Source organism: Saccostrea cucullata, unplaced genomic scaffold (genome assembly GCF_032062105.1).
Source record: "Saccostrea cucullata isolate Sc308-1 unplaced genomic scaffold, CSIRO_AGI_Scuc_v1 ctg44, whole genome shotgun sequence".
Lineage (NCBI taxonomy): Eukaryota > Metazoa > Mollusca > Bivalvia > Ostreida > Ostreidae > Saccostrea > Saccostrea cuccullata.
The window spans coordinates 344,320-365,289 of NW_026938421.1; the positions used below are offsets into that span (position 1 = coordinate 344,320).

General features: G+C 33.3%; 2 protein-coding genes across 2 annotated transcripts; one reads left to right on the forward strand and one right to left on the reverse strand.

The window, feature by feature from the left end:
- Positions 1-586: 586 nt before the first annotated feature.
- Positions 587-18,460, forward strand: LOC134250193 (PHD finger protein 14-like). The gene is made up of 23 exons (XM_062732545.1): positions 587-718; positions 1,767-1,886; positions 3,038-3,249; positions 3,447-3,529; positions 5,559-5,614; positions 5,746-5,846; positions 7,657-7,712; positions 8,585-8,696; positions 8,802-8,896; positions 9,401-9,449; positions 9,541-9,681; positions 10,108-10,183; positions 10,417-10,511; positions 11,064-11,154; positions 11,350-11,456; positions 14,728-14,823; positions 15,065-15,159; positions 15,296-15,427; positions 15,700-15,844; positions 16,354-16,440; positions 16,581-16,699; positions 17,021-17,138; positions 17,707-18,460. The coding sequence occupies exons 1-23, from the start codon at positions 658-660 to the stop codon at positions 17,749-17,751; spliced, it is 2,292 nt and encodes a 763-aa protein (XP_062588529.1). The 5' UTR covers positions 587-657; the 3' UTR covers positions 17,752-18,460.
- On the reverse strand, positions 18,296-20,558 carry LOC134250194 (uncharacterized). Its single transcript, XM_062732546.1, has 4 exons — positions 20,229-20,558; positions 19,692-19,841; positions 19,292-19,441; positions 18,296-19,040 (listed from the first exon to the last, which is right to left on the reverse strand). Exons 1-4 carry the CDS (start codon positions 20,317-20,319, stop codon positions 18,877-18,879), a joined length of 555 nt encoding a protein of 184 aa, XP_062588530.1. The 5' UTR covers positions 20,320-20,558; the 3' UTR covers positions 18,296-18,876.
- Positions 20,559-20,970: the final 412 nt, after the last annotated feature.

A 20,970-nucleotide genomic window follows, 5' to 3' on the forward strand; every position in this document is an offset into this window, starting at 1 on the left:
AAGATATTTTTAAAACATGCTGTGAGTGTTAGAGTTGGATAGAAATACATTTGTGATGTGAAATGAAATATGAGTGTGTTTTGCATTTTTGTTTCATTGAAAAATAATTACTGCTTTTAGTTCTTCCTAAAAAAAAAATCTTATTCATACTTTTTTTCCATTTATGACCATTTATATATTTTAGAGTAATTAGGATACCATTGGTGAATCGTTGTCATTGAAGTGCTTTAAATAGGTGTCGAGTTGTTTTGTGTATTGTGTGTTTCAAACTCACATCTAGAGGCGAAAGCTCGGAAATGGTTGGGAGAGGGGACACAGAAATTGTTTCTGTAATACATTTTTGACCAATAGTATAATAATAACAACATTTTGTGCTATTAATATACTATGCTTCTAAACTTATGTACAGAAAGAAGTGCCTATGATTGGAGAATTTTTAATAAGAAAAATAATTTTTTTTATTATTTTTTTTTATTAAATTCTTTTATCAAAAAGTATTTCAATTAAGTGTTTAAAAAATTATTTCAAAAGATATACACCTAGAAGACATGTAATATAATTAATGAAAAAAGTTATATACCTTTATCATGGGGAGGGGGCGAATTTATTACACACCGCAAAGAGATCTTGGTCAGTTAAGAGCTTATATTAACCAAAATGGCCGACAATGTGGATCTTGAAGTTGACCCAAGTGTTGAATTTTTATATAAAACTATGTGTAAGACTAAGACATGCAAAATTTTATTCTGAATTGAAATATTTTGATTGATTTAAGACTTACTCATATATTTTAATGATTCACAACCATTTTATACGCGTAAATGAAAGAACTTTTCTTCTTACTTGATGTATTATTGCAACAGAATATGGATTCTAATTCTTTAAACAATGGAATTCTTGTTATTCTTTTATTCTTCTGAACTCGCATTATGTACGGGACTAATACCTAGACAGTCCTGTTACAGTTTTTTTCCTCACAAATATATATCTGTAATATTGTAGGTGGCCATAGCTTAAGAAACTTATGATAACTCAGGTGATCATAATAGCCCATGGGCATCTAGTAATTTAATATACATGATTTACAAGGCATAGTAAACAAGCAAGGATGTACAAAGTCAGTTTCAGGGCAATTTTGGGGTTTGGGATGGGTGGGTGGGGTGAGGTTCACCTACTCCAGCATGCAAGAGGTTTGCAGTGAGATACTTTTGACTTGGCGCCGTGTAACCACTAGCATCCATTGTAAAATTACTTGCCGCTGAAATCATAAGTGGAAATAAGTTGTATATTCAAATATTCAGGCATTGAAATTACCAAATGACATAAAACAGTAAAATTTTCATTATTTGTGATTAAACTTACACATTAAACAAATTGTTAATCTTTATCAGCAATAAATTCAATATTTTCAAAATTGAAGCAGAAAACAAAACAAATCTTCTGTTTAACGATCGGGATTGGAATGCAGAGAATCTAACAAAACGAAACTTTTTCGCTATGAAATAATAGGAATTTATGTTTTCTGACAAGCAGTCAGCAGAAATAACTTGAAGTCAAATCAAAAGTACTTTTGTTGAAAAATTGAAATAATTGTAGGAGTAAGGTTCCATGCAGCCAAAAAAAACCAAAGTCCAACCCAGACATTTGCTAGTTATGTTGCATACATTGTGGTGTAATATTTAAAACTCTTATATAGTAAAAATAATTGGATTGTTAATTTTGCATATCTCTAATGAAAAAAAAAATGTTTTGATGTATTTTTACAGTACAAAGAGACCCCAGAAAGAGGAGGGTGAAGCCAGTGCAGAAGCACCTAATTCAGGTGGACTTTGGCGGGGCTGATGACAGTGATGACAGTGATTTTGAATTGGACAAACACCATAAAGGTATCATCTTCATCCTAAAATTAAAATGTTTATTAAAGCTTAATTATGAGAACCTTGTTTACATTTAAAGAAAAATTGTTTACAGGGTTCGAAGTTAGCGAGAAATACTCGCAAAATGCGAGTTGATTTTTAAAACAGCGAGTAAAAATAGAAGACACTCGAAATTTTTAGCGAGTGGTGTTTTTGACCCAAGTAGTCTTGTATCCATATTTTTCTGGTAATTCGTCTTGCTTTTTTGAAATTTGAAAAGAGTCACAATGCATTCGCCTGATTCGGTAAACCTCGGTTGATTCTGTCACCATTTCCCAATCAGCTGATGCAATTTATACAAAAATGTTTCATTGTAGTTTATTTGACATATAAAATGTGTCAACCTTGTCAAAATTTACCTTAGATAATCATTAGTTTTACACCAAATAATTTCTCCCATGACTTTTTGAAGATCGTTTTCTGCAGCTAGACAGCCATGTTAGGTGCCCGCTGTAAATATCACACCTGGTTAATTATGCCCGGGATGTTTGACCCCATTATTCAGTAGCCAAAAATCCCAACCTACATACCCTTGATCATATTGATTTTCTTTTTTGGAATGTTACAGGAATTACAGGAAATAAATATATTTTAATTTTTTTTTGTGTGTGTGTTTTTTTCTTTTAGGCCAGATTACTTTTTTTTAATGTAAAAACATTGATGTTCTTAATTCTGTACTGACCTACTATAGAAGGACCTGTATTATTATTGATTTAAATTAGCATGAAAAAGACATTTAATCCTTCTTTTAATTTTTGCTTGTTGATCTTCATTTTAGCCTGTAGATTTTATATGTACAGGCTAAAATTAGCCTGTGGTTAAAAAAGTTAATTTCGATCCCTGGTTTAGGGGGAAACCTTTGAATTCCCTCTAGATGAAGACTTTGCATCGTTGTTTCGTTTATGGGTCTACGTCACAAAGAAACAATTTTTTTACTGTACTAAATCAAAGGAACTTATTGACATCAACATTTTTTATTACACAGTAATAATCAGAGAATTTTATCTGTTTTGCCTGGTGAGGAGGTTCCCCAGTAAAATATGGCCATTTTTTATCAATATGTGATATATTTAGTTTTTTAAGTTTCATTTTAGAGTTCTATTGATTTTCATTTTTCAAAGGTTTTGATGACTCGGATGAGGATGACAATCAAAAATCTGAAGAAGAAGAAGAGGAAGATGATGAAGATGGTGATGGTGATGATGATGATGATGAGGAGGAGGAGGAGGAGGACAAGAAAGAGAAGAAAACAGAGGCGAGTGTAGAACCAGACAGTGTCCTTGAGGAATCTGGCAGCTGTTTGTCTAAAGACGACGCTGAAAGGACGGAAAAGGTGAGGATCAGGAAACTTGTTCTTAATCATTGTTTGAATTAAGATCTGAAATGTTAGATACAAATAGAATTGCTTTATAATGTCACACAAATCATTTATATACATATTCTTTAAAGTAAATATTGCCAGTATTAGAGCGAGTAAAAGTGTTATTGGAAGTAAAATTTGAAATGAAATGTCTGTTTACTTTGTTACAGAGTGAAGGAGTAGTGCCCTACATTCCATTCAAACACAAACCAATCAAGGTCACCATCTGCTGTGTGTGTTTAGGGGACATCAGGTAATCTGTCTTCTCTTACTAGCTCACCTAATCTGAAAGCTCAATTGAGCTTTTCTGATCAGGCCATTCCAAGTTTTTTCTATGTTTAGTGTCCGCGTGCGCCTTGGTTTTTGACATCCCATATGAGTAAAAACACACAACAACAGGAGTCCTGAAATTGATAAATATAGTCGAAATTTTGAATGATGGACAACTCGCCCCCAAGACAGGTCGCCCCCAAGACAACTCGCCACCTATTCAGGACAACTCGCCCCCAATTTAGGACAACTCGCCCCCATTCAAGACAACTCGCACCCAGTTTAAGAAACCAGCAAATATTAAATATATTTTATAGATATTTGAATTCAATTTGTTTCTACAAAATTAAAACAAATATCAGAAAATATTTTTTCTCATACTATTAAAAAACGAAACAAATATTAATAATTTAAACACTATCACTATTGTCACACTGGCACTTTTTATCTATATCTTCGCTAAATTCACAGATTTATTTTAAACTTTCATCACAAAACCTATATAAACTAAATAAATGTAATTTTCAGAGCTTGCATGATAAAATTCTCCATAACGTTGAAACTGCTTCAGAGCTTGGATACGACATGCCAATTTTTTTAACACTAAAAAAATTCGTAATATTGGAGCGTGCAGGTACTAATTTGAATTAGTTATCACTTTGAAGTATCAAAATTAGTTGTTAGCTTGGGTGTGTCATTAAAATTTCTGTCTGATGTTTTTATTATCATTATCATCAGTTTCCTAATGCCGCCGATTTTACTTTAACGTTAATTTCGTCATTAAATAATTTGGATGTTTTAACAATGAAGAAAATGTTCATTAAAATAGAAATATTTGATAAATAATATTAAAAATATATATAAAATAATAAAAAATGAAAAGAAAAGAAACTATGCATTTTTTTCATTCTATTTCGTTAGAATAAAATGAAAGAAAGCATGGATATTATGATAAATCTTTTATGCATACACAATGCATTTATACAAAAAAATGACGTTAATGCATCATGGAAAAAATAAATAACCTAGCTATTACAACTGTAAGTATTGTTTATGATTTAAATTTGCATATAAAATATACATTATTGAATAACAGGTATTTTTTTCCTTGGAGTTCACAAGAAAATAAACAGTGGGGGCGAGCTGTCTTGGGGGGTGGGGGAGTTGTCCTAAATTGGGGGGGAGTTGTTTTAAGAAGTGTTGGGGGTGACTTGTCTTGGGGGCGTGTTGTCCTGATTCCGAAATTTTTGAGTTTTGTAAATTTCTCCAAATAATTCTGTACAGTAAGTTACATTGGATGTATTGTAAGCATTTGTAATTTGCTTAAGAATAGATATTTCTTCTATTAAAGCAGTTTATTTAGATCAAATCATTTGAAGGACATCATTTTTATGACTTTTAAGCTTGTGTTTTATGTTTTGGCTTGTGTGTTTTTTGCGAATAGGTAGGTAGGTTTTTGAAAGATGAGTGGACGCTAAACAGAGAAAAAACTTGGAATGGCCTCACCTGTTGTCTGCTTTTCGACTTCTTCTTAAGAACTGCTGTACCAATTTTAACCAAAGAAGTTAAAACACATTCTTGAGTGTAAGAGAGTTTAAATTATAAAAAAAAGAAGCCCAAATCTCATTTATAGGAGAGATGATCAAGAAAAGTCAAAAATAGGGTTGGGTCATTAAATTCCCTCAAGAACCAATGGGTCAAAAAAAGTGTAACTTTTGTGGAAGCTTTCTGGAGTAGTGTAGTTCTTTATTGTTCAAACCATGATCCCCAGGGGATAGGGATGAACTACAATAAGTATTACAAGGGAGGGAATCTGGAGAAGAACGGGAGAGTCAAAGAAACATATATCATGAAACTCATTTATTGTGTAACAATTTGTTGTGGATAAAATAGATTTGGATACATTTGTTGTGTATCAATTGTTTGTGGATAAAATAGATTTGGATACAATTGTTGTTATCAATTTATTGTGGATATTTTGTTTACAATTGTTGTGTATCAATTGTTTTCAGTGAGGAGGATGATGAGATTGTGGAGTGTGATAATTGTGGAGCATCCGTTCACGAGGGTAAGATTATTTTATTTGTAAATTAATTTTACATACAATATATTTATTATATGCATCGGTCAGATTGTAATTGTCATTATAGTGGAATTGAAACATATTTATGAAAATTAAGTTTTTTTGTTGCTGGGCAGGTTGCTATGGAATCAGTGAGAACCATTCGTCGTGTAGCACTGAGTCATCAGCCAGTACTGAACCCTGGTTCTGTGATGCTTGTAAAGCCGGTCTTAAACCAGTGAGTATTACAGTCAAATAATGGAAATCTTAATCAGCAATTTATACTTATATCAGCAAGCATGAAGTTTGTTTATGCAAAGTGAGGTTTTATAAATTTTATTTATTTTAAAAGGTGAAATAGTTATGCTGAACATGAAATGAAATACCTGTATACATCAAGTACTGTGTCAAGATAGATCTGTGTACATAAGAGGTGTTAAGAAAGTTCGTTCCAGGATGAAATATTTTCAAAAATTTCAAAGTAGTGCTTAACTAAAGAGATGAATTTTCAAGTCTGACAAAATCACAAGAGTGTGCTTTAGATTTCTAGCAATTCATTTCTAGCAGGAAATTATAGGATTTTTCTTCCATATGAAAATATATATAACATCTTTAAAGTACTCGAATGATAGAAATGCTGGTCATTTTGAGTGAAAATAAAGGATAGTTTACTGTTTTTTCTTCATATGATCTTATCTTGCATCAGACAAGCTGATGAGCATAGGTATAAGAACGATAGATCACTTTTCAATAGAATAGAATTGTCGTTTTGGAATTTTTCACAGATTTGATAATTTTTGCTTAATATTTGAAAGGATGTTTTGACCTGTGTGCTTAATATACGAGGGGTGATCAAAAAGTTCGCGAACTATCTCTATATCTACAAAACCACAATTCAGATTAGAATGAAATTCGGTACACACGTAGCCATACACAAGTTCTAAAAATAGCGTATGCTGAATAAAGTTTTTCTCCTTGTTTGTGACATCACAATATGAAAACGACGTCACTATGTAGGTCACTTGTGACGAAAAATGGTTGTCTCAGTCGAACTTGTTCAACAAACGACTGAACAATTTATTGTATATCTTAGAAATCCCTCTACAGTATCATATAATAATTTGTACACAGTTTATTGAGATAAATGAGTTCCTATAAATTCAATTAATGATTGTATTGATCGTTTTAGTGAAGGAAGACTGATGGTTAAACATGATACTTGTCATCTTTCCCAGTGAAAGCAAGTTTGAAAAGATATGTATTTTTAATTAAGCAATATGCTATCAAAGATCTCCAATTAACACTTTGAAAAATAAATGAATATTTGAACAATAATATAAGTATTAAATACCTAAGATGTCATTTACTTTAGATTTTAAACATATTAGATATGATAAAAAGGAGGCACCCATTCTCTATCCACCTTGAATAAAGGTCTCTCCCGAGACAGAAGATTTGTGTTTTAATGGTCGTCATGCTTATTTTTGGAAAGGATATTCTTATTCACCCATTCTGTTGCCGAGATATGACCATTTCTGACAAATGACCTGTTCTTGTCATAAAAATTAACTCACATGGAAAGAAATATAAAACTCAGAAAAATCTTTCAACTTTTGTGACAGAACGCTACGGAGGGGGTCACGTGACCGCCAATATCACGTGATTCACACATGCGCAGAACGGTGGCAGATGTGCATTAAAATCGGGGAGGATTAATTTAAAATATAATCAACATTAAAACCAAATATTGTTTCTTTTATGGAAGTTATTCAATTAGTTCGCGAACTTTCTGATCACCCCTCGTATGTTACAAATATGCGTTATCCCTAATTTATCTGAACAGACATAATCTGTTTTAATACCTGCCCTCCCCTTATTGATTTAACAAAAGACAGTTAAAACCTTATCAGTAGCAAGAATGGACTCTGTAAACATGAAATATCACAAATTGTAAATATCTTCTCATCGTATTTCTTTTTGAAAATAAAAGAAAAATGTGGAACAAACTTTCTTAACACCCTTTACATCCATTACTTTATAATTTACAGATCTGTGAATTATGTCCAAATCCTGGAGGTATATTCAAAGAAACAGATGCAGGAAAGTATGAACTTATGAATGTCAACATTATGGAGAAAATATTTTTTAGGGGTGGGACAATACACAGATCTTGCGTTACGATACGTATCTTGCTACATTAGCACGATACGATACGTATCTCAATATTATGATAAATTATAAAACTATTCAAAAGAATTAGTATTTTATTTCATTTTTTTTTGGTCTTGACATTAAATCAACAAATTATTCTATATCAAATCATGTGTGCTTTGAAATTAATACTTGAAGTTCATCAATTTCATTGATTAAAACTTTAAAAATACAATTTAATATAATACATGTATATATTATTATTAACAAGTTGTTTAGAAATAGTTGTGTAGTTCATATAAGAACACTGACTAAAAATTCATTTAAAAACATCACATTTACATTATTAATTGCTGAAAGTCTGTGGCCAAGTTGAGATTACAAAAAAAAGTATAAGACGGACTAACAATTACATGTAATAATATCAAATGTTCAGAAACAATACTTTCTGTGTATAGCACGCTTTACATACTGAACATTTCTTGTCCAATCTTCCAAGGCTGCTTAAAAGTGAAAACATTGTACCCCAAATCAACGACTTATTAGTTCTACAGTATGTTTTCAATATCAACATCATCTCTGCTTCGTACAAGCCGACATTTTCCAAGGACAGGTACTTTCATTTTCAATTTTTGGATAGGTCGTTCGTGTATCGTTTCGTACTGATATATGAATGCTTGTATCGTAAACCGTATCTTAGAGGAAAATTTCGGTATGTATCGGTGTATCAGTATATCGTCCCACTCCTAATATTTTTCACATTTGATGACATACTTCAATACCTACAAGTCACATATAGCCTCATCAGTATTTGTATTGTTTCAGATGGGTACACCTTGTGTGTGCACTGTACACCCCTGGGGTCGCCTTTGGAGATGTAGATAAACTAAGCCCTGTCACATTGTTTGAGATGCCATACTCACGCTGGGGTGCTAGAGTAAGTGGACTTAAGAAGACTGTATGGAATAAGATCTTAACATTGCAGTAATTTTAGTGCTGATTGTACTCTAAATCAATTAATTGATTTACATGTCTGTTTTAGGAGTGTTCATTGTGTGAAGATGCCAGATTCAGTAGAACTGGAGTTTGTATTAGCTGTGATGCTGGGATGTGTAGAACATATTTCCATGTCACATGGTATGCTGCAGAACAAACAGGGACACATGCTCTATTTACAACTCATTCATTTATCAAACATATACTGGGTACACTAGTTCATAAATGTACTATTAGTAGTTCTATGACGGTTATTGCAAAGATCAAAGAGGTTACACAGCCATTATTCTCCAATAAATCACAAATGTCATCAACAAATTATTGATAATTTTTTTCCTCTAATTTTGACTGCCTTCACTAGGAAAAAGACGACAGAGATATTTTTTGATTACGATACAAATTGGTGGGAAAATTTACTTTGGGTTCTGATCACATACTTTTTCTAATCCTTGATATGAAAATGAACAAGGATTGCATCTGGGCTGCATTGTTTTTTGCCAACCAAATCTAAGCTATCGGGTATATACTCCAACAATTCTTCCAACGTGGGAAATTTTTCTTAAATAAAATTGTATTATAAAATCCTTTTTTATATCCTTTTTAGTCTGAAAAAAACATCTAAGAGACTCTATATTTCTGTTTTAGTGCTCAGAGAGAAGGACTGCTATCTGAAGCCGCTCCAGAAGAGTGCATGGTAAGGGGACAGCATCATTAATTTTCTTAGAACTGTCATCATTGTTTTTTTTACTTCAATTAAAGATTGTCTTTTAATTTAAACTTTCTAGGACATTGCTGATCCATTTTTTGCTTACTGTAAAATGCATGCAGAGAAGGTGATGTCTCGAGCCAAGAGAAGAAATTGGCTAGCAATACAATCTCATATTAGAAAACATCCAGAGAAAAAAATTGAGGATGAAAAGGAAAAAGTAAGAGTCCATGCAAATTTTGTGTCAAGTAACCATTGTGAGTATTCAGAATAATGACATCTTAATGACTATGGAAACTACTGCTTTTGATTAGAATTTAGCCAATTCTTCAAAATAAAAGTTATTTTAATATATACATTTTTTTCAAGATGTATATCTTCATAAGTTAGAAAAATAAAAAAAAAATGTATTTTTGTGGAGTGAAAATAAAAAAAAATATGACAATTTACATATCCCATATTACTCAGAAACAGTTACAGCTGTGCATTGTTGTATATGAATTAAATTCTTTGGCTAGAGAACGATTAAAGTCTATTGTTATTTATCTTAATGTTATGAAATGAAAATAAATGGGTGACCAATAAAGTAATTTTGTGAACTTCTTTTGTACAGAAGCTTACATGTACTTATGGCATTGTTTTGTAGACAAGATTTGAAAGGAAGTTGAGGAGACACCAGGCAAAATACCAAAATGCAAAACACAAAAGACCACCTTCGTGGGGTAAGTTACTCAACTTTGGAAATGTGTACAATTAACAATCCAGTTGTATTCCTGAAGGTCCTGTTTCATGAATTGTCCAGCTTATTTAAACATTACTTTTATAATTGATGATATAAATGCAAATTATGTTTGAAACAAATATCACTTGGAAGTATCCAGACTGATTAATTGAGGTGCCAACTGCATATTTAAGGATAACTTTGGTGGTTTATTATTTACCTCCCTTTTTACAGTGCCGACACAGAAACTTGTCAGACATTTAACCTCGAGTCCTGCTGCTGTAAAGAAAATGTTACGGAAAGCAGAACTTATGGGCATTATAACCCAGGTAAATCCAATCTCATTCTCTTATAACGCTGGATATTCAACATATACCCTATAAGCAGAATTTTTAGTGAGGATTTAATTTTGGCATTTTTAGTGAGGGTGCCGAGATAGCTAAAATTAAATATCACTAAAAATTAATTGTGTTTTATTTGTATAAGCTTCTTTAGTAAGCATTTTTAAATCACTAAAATTACATCTCGCTTAAAATAAAATACCAGTTTTTAAGGACAAATTGCTAAATTTGCGTCACGCTAAAATTTCAACATGTACGGTATTTAATCTTGAAGAGAGAATTTTAGAAATAATAATGATAAATTTATAATTACATGAGCTTGCAGTAGAATTCTTGTAATTCTCTGTGAAGTAATACATAAAGTAATTATCTGTTTTTAGATCTAGCTATAAATGAACCAGTCACTATCAAATTATTTTATTCCAGTCGCACTGTTCATCTAGATATCAATGTACTAATCTCTATCAAATTATTTTATTCCAGTCGCACTGTTCATCTAGATATCAATGTACTAATCTCTATCAAATTATTTCATTCCAGTCCCAACATGTGACCCATGAAAAACAAGAAATAAGGAAGAAATCTTTTATGGTGCCCTCTTTCTCTGTGGAGTTCATCACCCATTTCCTAGGTTAGAACTTAACAAATTTCTTCAGTTTTGTATGTATCTGTTTTTAATATTCTTCAATAAAACATATTCTCAATGTTCTAAATTTTTTTTTTATTTATCTGTCTATCTGTATTGTTCAGGTTCAGTAAGTGAATGTCAAGGGGAATAACTCTTATAGATGTTTGTGTGAAATAATTTTTTTTTCACCTACGATAGAGCGTAACACAAAGATAGAGAATATGAAGACTTGTATGAAGGATATTGTGTCACAGAATGAAAAACTCCAGGAACAGGAAAAGATTCTACGCAGGAAGTATGATCAGGTATTACAATGACACAGAGCTCAGCTGAGTTGTAGGTAACAAAATGAGAGGGATATATTAAAGGTCCTTAACTCTCTGCTCTGGAATACACCCAAGAGTTTGAAGGCATGTTTTTAGCTCTACTGGTCAGAGACCAGAAGAGCTTATGCGATAGTAATGCGTCCGGCGTCCGTCCGTCTGTCTGTCTGTAAACAATTTTTCAAAAACACTACTCCTCCTACAATTTTAGTCTGATTTCAATATAACTTGGCACACAAGTAGACTACACTAAGATACATAGAATAGTGCATCGGTTTTTAATTTCGATGAACGGTGTTGCCATGGTTACTAAAAATAGAATTTTCTGTGAAATTTCTTAAAAACGCTACTCCTCCTACAGTTTTGGTCTGATTTCAATATAACTTGGCACACAAGTAGACTACACTAAGATACATAGAATAGTGCATCGGTTTTTGATTTCGATGAACGGTGTTGCCATGGTTACTAAAAACAGAATTTTCTGTGAAATTCCTTTAAAACGCTACTCCTTCTACAGTTTTGGTCTGATTTCAATATAACTTGGCACACAAGTAGACTACACTAATATAGATAGAATAGTGCATCGGTTTTTGATTTCGATGAACGGTGTTGCCATGGTTACTAAAAATAGAATTTTCTGTGAAATTCCTTTAAAACGCTACTCCTTCTACAGTTTTGGTCTGATTTCAATATAACTTGGCACACAAGTAGACTACATTAAGATACATAGAATAGTGCATCGGTTTTTGATTTCGATGAACGGTGTTGCCATGGTTACTAAAAATAGAATTTTCTGTGAAATTCCTTTAAAACGCTACTCCTTCTACAGTTTTGGTCTGATTTCAATATAACTTGGCACACAAGTAGACTACACTAAGATACATAGAATAGTGCATCGGTTTTTGATTTCGATGAACGGTGTTGCCATGGTTACTAAAAATAGAATTTTCTGTGAAATTCCTTTATAACGCTACTTCTTCTACAGTTTTTGTTTGATTTCAAAATAAGTTGGCACACAAGTAGACTACATAAAGATACATAAAACAGTGCAATGGTTTTTTTGATAAGTACAAACCAGTAGAGCTACAGTCTCGACAGAGACTTCTGGTTGTGGTTTGCCAGATTGGTTGATATTTTATTCAGAATCAACTAATGTTCAGTTTCACTTCAGTATCACAAACACCATTATTTCAAATACCATGGATACATCCAAATGATATTGAAATAGCAATGCTGTATTCTTGAAGTATTTTACCCAGGATCTTGATTCTTCAGAAATACATATCTCAAAGCTTTTTCCTGGTAGATTTGGAGCTTGAGATTATGAAATTTGACTGTATATATATATATATATATACATGTACATGTACAGTAGGGGGACAAAAGTGTTGAGAAAAAAATGGCGTCACGTTTCCAACAAGAGAGACAACTCAAGCGGGAAACCGTCTTGACAGCTGACTTACTAGGACAAAATCACAAAATAACTGACCTTAATACTTAGTAAGATGACCTTTTAATCTGATGACCTGTTGTATTCTTCTTGGAATCGATTGATAAAGATTTTTGACATAATTTACGTTGATGTCCTGCCATATCCTAAGTGTTTGTTGAAAAAGTTCGTCTGCGGAATTTATATTGTGCATCCGTGATTGGAGTTTTCTTTTAATATAAAGCCATACATTTTCTATGATATTTAAGTCTGGAGACTGTGCAGGCCAGCTCATGTTCTTAATAAAGTTTCTGGCAATAAAATCCTGTGTAACACGAGAGCAATGTACGGGGGCGTTATCATCTTGAAAGAGGTAACTTCCTTGTGGGAAATGCCGCACTATAACTGGCCAGAGGTTTGAATCTAAGATGTTAATATATTTTTCTGAATTAATATTCCCTTCCACCCGACACAAAGTTCCGATACCACTGAAGCACAGGCACCCCCACACCAGTTCATTCCCCCCAAGTAGGACTACCCGTTCATCTCCTTCCCTCACCTTTTGACAGATACAAACTACAAAAAATGTCTATAAATATTTCTTTTTCCCTCTTACAATAGTTTAGTGGAACAGACTGCCGGGCAGTGTTGTCTCACTTCCAGATGTTGAACATTTCAAACTGGAAGTGAGCAAATTGAATCACACCAGACCTTAATTGTATTACAGTGTTTTATATCTTTTAACTGTGAATACTGTTTTTCTAAACTTTCTATCTTCACTAATAACTTAATACTGTTCTCTTTTCACCGCATTGAAATTTACTATTCTCTACTTTTTATATCTTTTAATCAGCTGTGCACCCTACTCAAAATTTGAGGGCGAGTAGTAACGAGAGATAAGTAGATGATACTGAATTTGCAGCCATTTGTCGTGGCACTAAGTCCGGTCTCCAACCCTCGCCTGCTTTTTTCCAAATATAAACACAATTATTTTTCTCAACACATATCTGAGATTCATCGCTGAATATAACTTTGGACCACTGAGTTTGTACACCCCACCATCTCTTTTCCCTACACCGTGACAAGCGTTTCTTTTGGTTAATATTTTTAATCACAACTTTTTTCTTAAACACACCTCTAGTGAAACCATTTTCTTTAAGTCTACGTTTTACAGTCTTCTGAGACACAGATGTTGCTCTGTTTTCATTAAATCGCGCTGTAATTTCTCCTAAGGGTGCCCTCCGATCTCTATTAACAATCCTCTGGAGCTTCTGATAATCCCGATCGTCGAAAGAACGAGGTCGACCCGACCTTTGCAAATATTCCACTGATCCTGTGTCGTGATATTTACGTACAATACAGTACACTGAAGCCAGAGACCTATTGACACTTCTTGCAATCGCTGACATTTTTTCTCCGTTTAAGTAAAGTTCCACAATAACTTGTTTCAAGGGTTGTGAGATTTCCTGATGTTTCGTGTCCATTTTGTTACCGAGATAGATCATCAACGAAACTATAGCAGATGACGAAATATATGTCATGCTAGGCCTATAAGTCACTTGTACTGACCTGTTTATATTTCAGGGGGATTTCCAAAATTCCAGCTCTGAACAAAAATACACGACTTTTAATACGCGCGGATCTATGATTTATTCTAGTGACGCCATTTTTTTCTCAACACTTTTGTCCCCCTACTGTAGTTCAAATCATGTTCAGATTTAGTAGAATTAGATTTTTGTTCCTGCAACCTTGTACAATATCAGTATGTATCATGGTATATATGAATTTGTTATATTACCCATCATCTTGTATTTTGGTTTGTAGTTGTATTCTGATGTGGAGGGACTGAGACACTGCGCCAATGAAAAAAGAAAAACGGGGGAGAAGTTGTGGAATCTGCTGAATGACTTATCTGACAAGGTGAGGAGGGGCTCCCATTTCTCTTATGTTTCTTTTTTATTTCAAGAAAGTTTAAATGTGGATCATCATGATTGGAAAAAGACTTCTTAAATAATGTTACCCATGGTCTCGAATATGACTTAACATTTTTCTGCTCCTTAATATGGACTTCGTGTTATTTAATGTTCATTTAAAATTGGAGAATGTATGAAATAAGTGAAAATAAGTTCACAAATAAAATTTGATTTTTTTTTGTAAACAGAAGTTTCCTATCCCTGAAGATTTTAGAGTTCGGAAGCCATCCCCGTCTCGAGTGATCAGTCGTAAGAACAGCGTAACACCAGCTGTGATACACCAGTAAGTATAGACTCTCTATAAAGGTGTCCAGTAATAGTGGACAACGTCTGAAACCCTTCTATATGAACCGGTGTTTTCTTACTAGTTGAACTTTTTGACTTAGGACCTGTGATATGGACTTTTGACATTTGTCTAGGTGTGCATTGTGCCATAAGACCAATAACCAGCATTTCCTGGCCCACTGTGACAACTGTAAGGAGTACTACCACCTGGGATGTCTGGATCCACCCCTCACACGCATGCCAAAGAAAACCAAGATCATGGGCTGGTAAGGGGAGATTCCTTAGTTCAAATTAAGTCAAGTTTCAGGACATCAGAAAAGCACACCAGCAAAGAGTGAAATTAAGTGCTTTTATATTCAATATGAACTGATTTCATTTTGTTTCTCAATAAATATGAACTTATAATTTTGATTAAGGTATTCTGAATGTTATTAAAGATTGAGTTTTTAATTGTTTCTCTCTATACTTATAAGTCAGGTTGCACAGTCGTGATCATTTGTACATCCCATGTAATAGGGCTTCTCTATTTCATTACTAGGCAGTGTTCCGAATGTACTAAATCCAGCAGTGGGGAATCAGAAGTAGAAACCAAAGATCTAGATGCCCCTCGCAAACTCCGTGAAAAGATTAAGGAGCCCACAAAGTGGTCTCCTGATATGAAATTCAAATTTGAATTTGAAAAGGTAATGATATTTGTCAAAAATAATTATAAATATTTTGGTAGATATTACAATCTCAAATTTAAGTTTAATGATTTCCATGTATAAATTAAATTTATACAGAAAAAACTTGGATTAGGCCATGCAAAGTTAATTACTTGGTTCTCAGGCCTTTTTTTCAAGAAATATGATGAGGGAGGGAGACATTTTTTTTTTCTTTTTTATTGCCCCCAAAACATGATGAGGCAGCTTTTTACATTGTACAAAACCTCAAAAAATGATGAGGGAGGTGATTTGGTGTTTATATTTTATTGATTTAGCAATAAAAAGGGTCAATGAGGCACCCTTGGAAGAGATGAGGGAGGGCCTGAGAACCAAGAAATTAATTTTTTTTTGCCTTACAGTGAAAGTAAGTCTGTAATGCAAAAGAGATTATTTGCAGGAAGATTGAAGATATGAAATAAATGAAACACACTAATGCATATATAGTGTTTGAGCTGGTGAATGTAAAATTTTATGCTGTGTATGTTCAGTTGACAAAGTACAATATGAAGGCAAAGAAAAGAAAGAAGAAGAAGAAGCCAGGAAAACAGGGAGAGGAAAATGATGAAGAAACCAAGGTATATAAATTATAACATTGACAAGGAATCTGGAGGAACCGTTCTGTTAAATCAGATAAATATCCTAGGTCTTACATTTAATGTATTAAAGAGAGAAGAAATACTCAAAATACATGTATAAATGTTGACTTTCATTTCAGCCAAAGAAGCAAAGACAGTCCGTGGGGTCGGCCAATAAGAAGGCTAAAGTGGACGAGATTCCAGAGGGCATGACGTGTGCTGTGTGCAGTAAGCCTGGGGATAGCTCCGGCATGGTCAAGTAAGGCTCCCATTAAATACATGTATAATCATAAATAAGTACCTGTATAACATAAAATATGGTAATCAATTTGTGAATTTTACCACGGTCAATCAAGCAAAGTGACACGCTGTTATTTGAACAAGAGTACAAATATGTACAATGTAGATCTATATACTTTGTAGCTGAAATCTTTTAGATCGGTGAACTAAGAAGTAAAACCATAGTAGGTTAAGATGTTATTTTAATTTAAAAGAAAACAAACTGACAGTTGGCATTTAAGGTACATTGTACCATCCAATGACAAAGCAAACAGATTTACTTGTGAATTGCTGTTTGTAGGTGTGATGAATGTAAATTGTGTTACCACTTTGGATGCCTGGATCCACCCATGAAGAAGACCCCTAAACAGAGGGGTTATTCCTGGCACTGTGAAGCATGTGACCCCTCAAACAGCTCAGTAAGTACAGTGTAGATGTTGAAAATTCTTCAAGATTTAAATGTGATGTTTATGTTAAATTTGGCTATTACAGTATAGTATATGTACATGTTCACTTAACTATGTCAAAGGCTCAAATGAGGTTCTCTGCTTAAAATCAAGAATTGCTGGTTCAAATTTAATCAAACACAGGGCAGGGTATTTTGTTCGAATCATAGCCCTCCAGATAGGGTTTACATGTATCTCAATAAGTGATCAAAGTTTCACATGGGAATAACATCGGAAAAAATATTTAAAAATCCCAAATATTAAAAGTTCTATGAATTTGCAAACATCCTTTTGGTCTCTCGTAGGAGGGTAGGATGAGGTCAAAACAGGGGAAAATAGGCCAACATCAAAAAAAAAAAATAAAAAATCTTATATTAAGTAGCAGAGTCTTGATTGGTCTTGTTGATGTGCAGGCATCTTCGTGTAGTGCAGAACCGATTTATTCAAATGGTGACCCCTGGGGGTAGGGTAGGTGATATTAGGGGGATGGAAACTTTAGATTGGAGTATAATTACTGAAGGTTATGATTTTTTTGTTGCAGGAAGAAGATGAAGAGGTAGTGATCAATAAACCAGAGGATGAGTGATTGTGTGTGAACTGATGAGACTGTGAAGTTTACAGGGAGACTATCATTGTGTTGTCAGTTCAACTAGAACAAGTCATTAAAGGTTGTGTTCAAAGAGCATTCAATCGGTCAGGCTGTTTCTCTGTAACAATAAAATTGTATGAAAAGAATTGTGAGAAATTTAATGCAGGACATGTTTTTCTTCAATTTGTTATTACAGTTAATCATTGTTTGGACTCTTGAGATCATAAATAGGGCATTTACTGAAATTAAGGTTTTTTTTTTTTTAAAGAAACAGATACTTATTAAAATGTAGATTTTTCATTTAAGTTTTTGTTTCCCAGTGAGATAGAAACAATATTAAGCAGGTTTTTTTCCCCACACATGCTTATTCTGGAACTTATATGTAAAAATCAAATTCATTAAAACTTACAAATAATTTTTTTTTCTAGATTTCTTTTCAATATATTTAATATGAAAGGTAGATTTAAAAAAATGAAAGCATTGTATGTGTACCCCTTGTATATGAACATTTTGTATGTTGAGAAATAAATTGCAGATACTCTAAATTTACAAAATTTATTTCTTTTGTTACATTTATACAAATTAAATAATGAGTATCCCTGAATATCCCTTGTTTATAAATTCAGCAGTGATACTGTGTCAGATGATTAATATTAAAATTATATACAAGTATGCCCGGTAATAATAAAAACTTTATATACAGATATGCTTCTTTTCCTCCAGTGATCTGATGTAAACATGTAAAAAAAAAATATACATAACCATGGCAATGAGATTTTTAAAAGTAAATTAGTCTTTGGAGAATGAATCCAATCAAAAATACAATTTTTCCACGTTCTATATAGTGATTTGCTGAATTATGCCTATGGCTTCATACAATGAGTGTACATAAAAAAAGATGAAGCAACGGTTTGTACAATGAAGGAATGAATGGAAAGGATATATTAAAATCATGCATATACATTATTACATGTACTTTCAGTTTGCACCTGTTTATACACTTGCTCTACATGAATATGTCATATCAAAGCAGTTTGTAGAAACGAATATAAAAAGAGTCGCTGAATATGTGATTCCTTTGTGATATATACACTAGCAGTTTTGATGTTTGTATGAAGGCATTCATCCAAAGCAGATGAGGAAGGAAGTCGCGATGGATCCGAGTCCACCCACGAGACTGAAGTAGAAACTCCAGGAGAGTTCCGCTGTAGATCCCGGCATGTGTCGCGCTCGGAGGGTGTTCTTCAGGGACGCGAATATGATACAGGAAACCACGATCAAAACCCCTGTAGGAAAGAAAAGTCAACCATTGATAACAATCGGAATGATCAACTGATTCTGTAAAATGGTGAAATATATATATTTAAATATACAGTATATAAAATGTATTAACTATCTGTGTTGTTTTCATGGGGGGTTAGACCTTGAATTTGACTGATAGACAAATGAAAGTTTCTTTGGATCATTGTGTAAGTATAAGAGGAGAGGGAGTATCTTTGAAGTCGTTGACTGCTTATTTCTACAGATTGATACTGACCACACAGGATACAGAGGGTGACTAGGAGTCTCTTGACCCCCTTCTTCCCCTGGAGTGGAGTTCTAAACATGTAGGCCCCGATCAGGACAACAGTTGTCAGCAGGCCCACGAATCCCATAGCCTCCATTGTCTGAATCGTACGGAACCAATCTGAAACAAGATATTCAGAAATTAATTTTACAGTTTAACAATAGGTGTACCTTAAACTTACTTACTTATCCTCTCCATGCCCCGGAGGATGCATGAGGCTGTATGTATGTACCAAAATGATGTTACAAGTTTACTTTGAACATTGTATTAAAAAACTCACAATTTTTAAATTTTTATGAGAGAAAAAAGTGCATCATTGGCTGTTAATTATGAGTTTAATGATTGGCCTTGGTAAAAATTAACCACTCACGGGACACCTGGAAATCCTCCCAGACAAATCCGGCACACTTGTAGTCATGGTAACCAATGGACAGGTCCGCACATTTCTCCCACAGTCCCGAGTACTCGATGATGCCATATTCCGCACTTACAGATATCACCCAGTGTGACGAGGCAAATCCTATTAAAATAGTCCTGGGAGTTTAATGGTAACCAGAGGCAATCAAGCTGTGTGTCCTGGACATTAAATCTTTTTATATGATTTTATTTACATCTTGATTGCCTTGAATTATTAATAAAAAGTATTTAAAGTGGGAAAAAAGCATGCATAATCAAACCAGAGACATATAAACAATATTTTTTTCCCTGGTTATTGAAACAGATCATATTTTATCAAAATCAAACCCTTAATTTATTGTTTCTAAGCTTCCTTTTGTGCTAGAATCAAATGAATAGTAGTTTTCTCATCTTATTAACTGTTTATTTCATTAATGTTGTTATTTGAGTATTCACTTCCGGATTCGGATGCTATATAAATATGATGAAAAAAACAATAGAATATTCATACCTATCAGCTGAAACAAAGTTGTTACAATTAAAACTATCGTTGCAATCTTCGTCAGCAGTGAAACTTCATATTCTTCTTCTGGGCGTCCCATTTTAAATCAATGATCTGCCTTTGTGTTTTGTTGACGGTTTCTGCACAAGTAATCTGTCTGGTATCAATTTACCTGTAATTTAAGGTATCACCTGGGTTGTTTGATGTCCAGTCTCCTTATATAGACAATAATAAAATTATTTACAAACGATAACACTTTTGTATTTCCCCTAAAATGTTTTTAAAATTTGAAATATTTTGGCTACATTTTATACAGGTGCGTCATTAAGCGTCTTAACGATACCGATTACAGGTGAGAAAGTCTTGATCACCAGAGCGCTTTAGAGTTGAAAGAGAAAGGGGTGGGGGGTCTGAATTAGGTGATCACAGAAATACTAAGTAATCTTATTTTTCATAATTTTTAATCTAGAAATAATTTAAAAAAAAAAAAGAATCTTCATCAACTGCATCAACTGCACCAAGGACTCATTTAATTCTTACAAGCCTGCAAGTTTTTTTTGGAATGTGATTATAAATAAATTGATTGTTTTATTCAGTGTTAATCAGTCAAAAATCACATTGAAAGACTTACAGCCTAAGTGTACTCAAGCATTTTGTTTTTGTGACGGCTGTATAATAATATATATAAACATATACAGAATATATACATGTATGTACCTGTGATACAATTCATATCTGTTAAATTATCGGT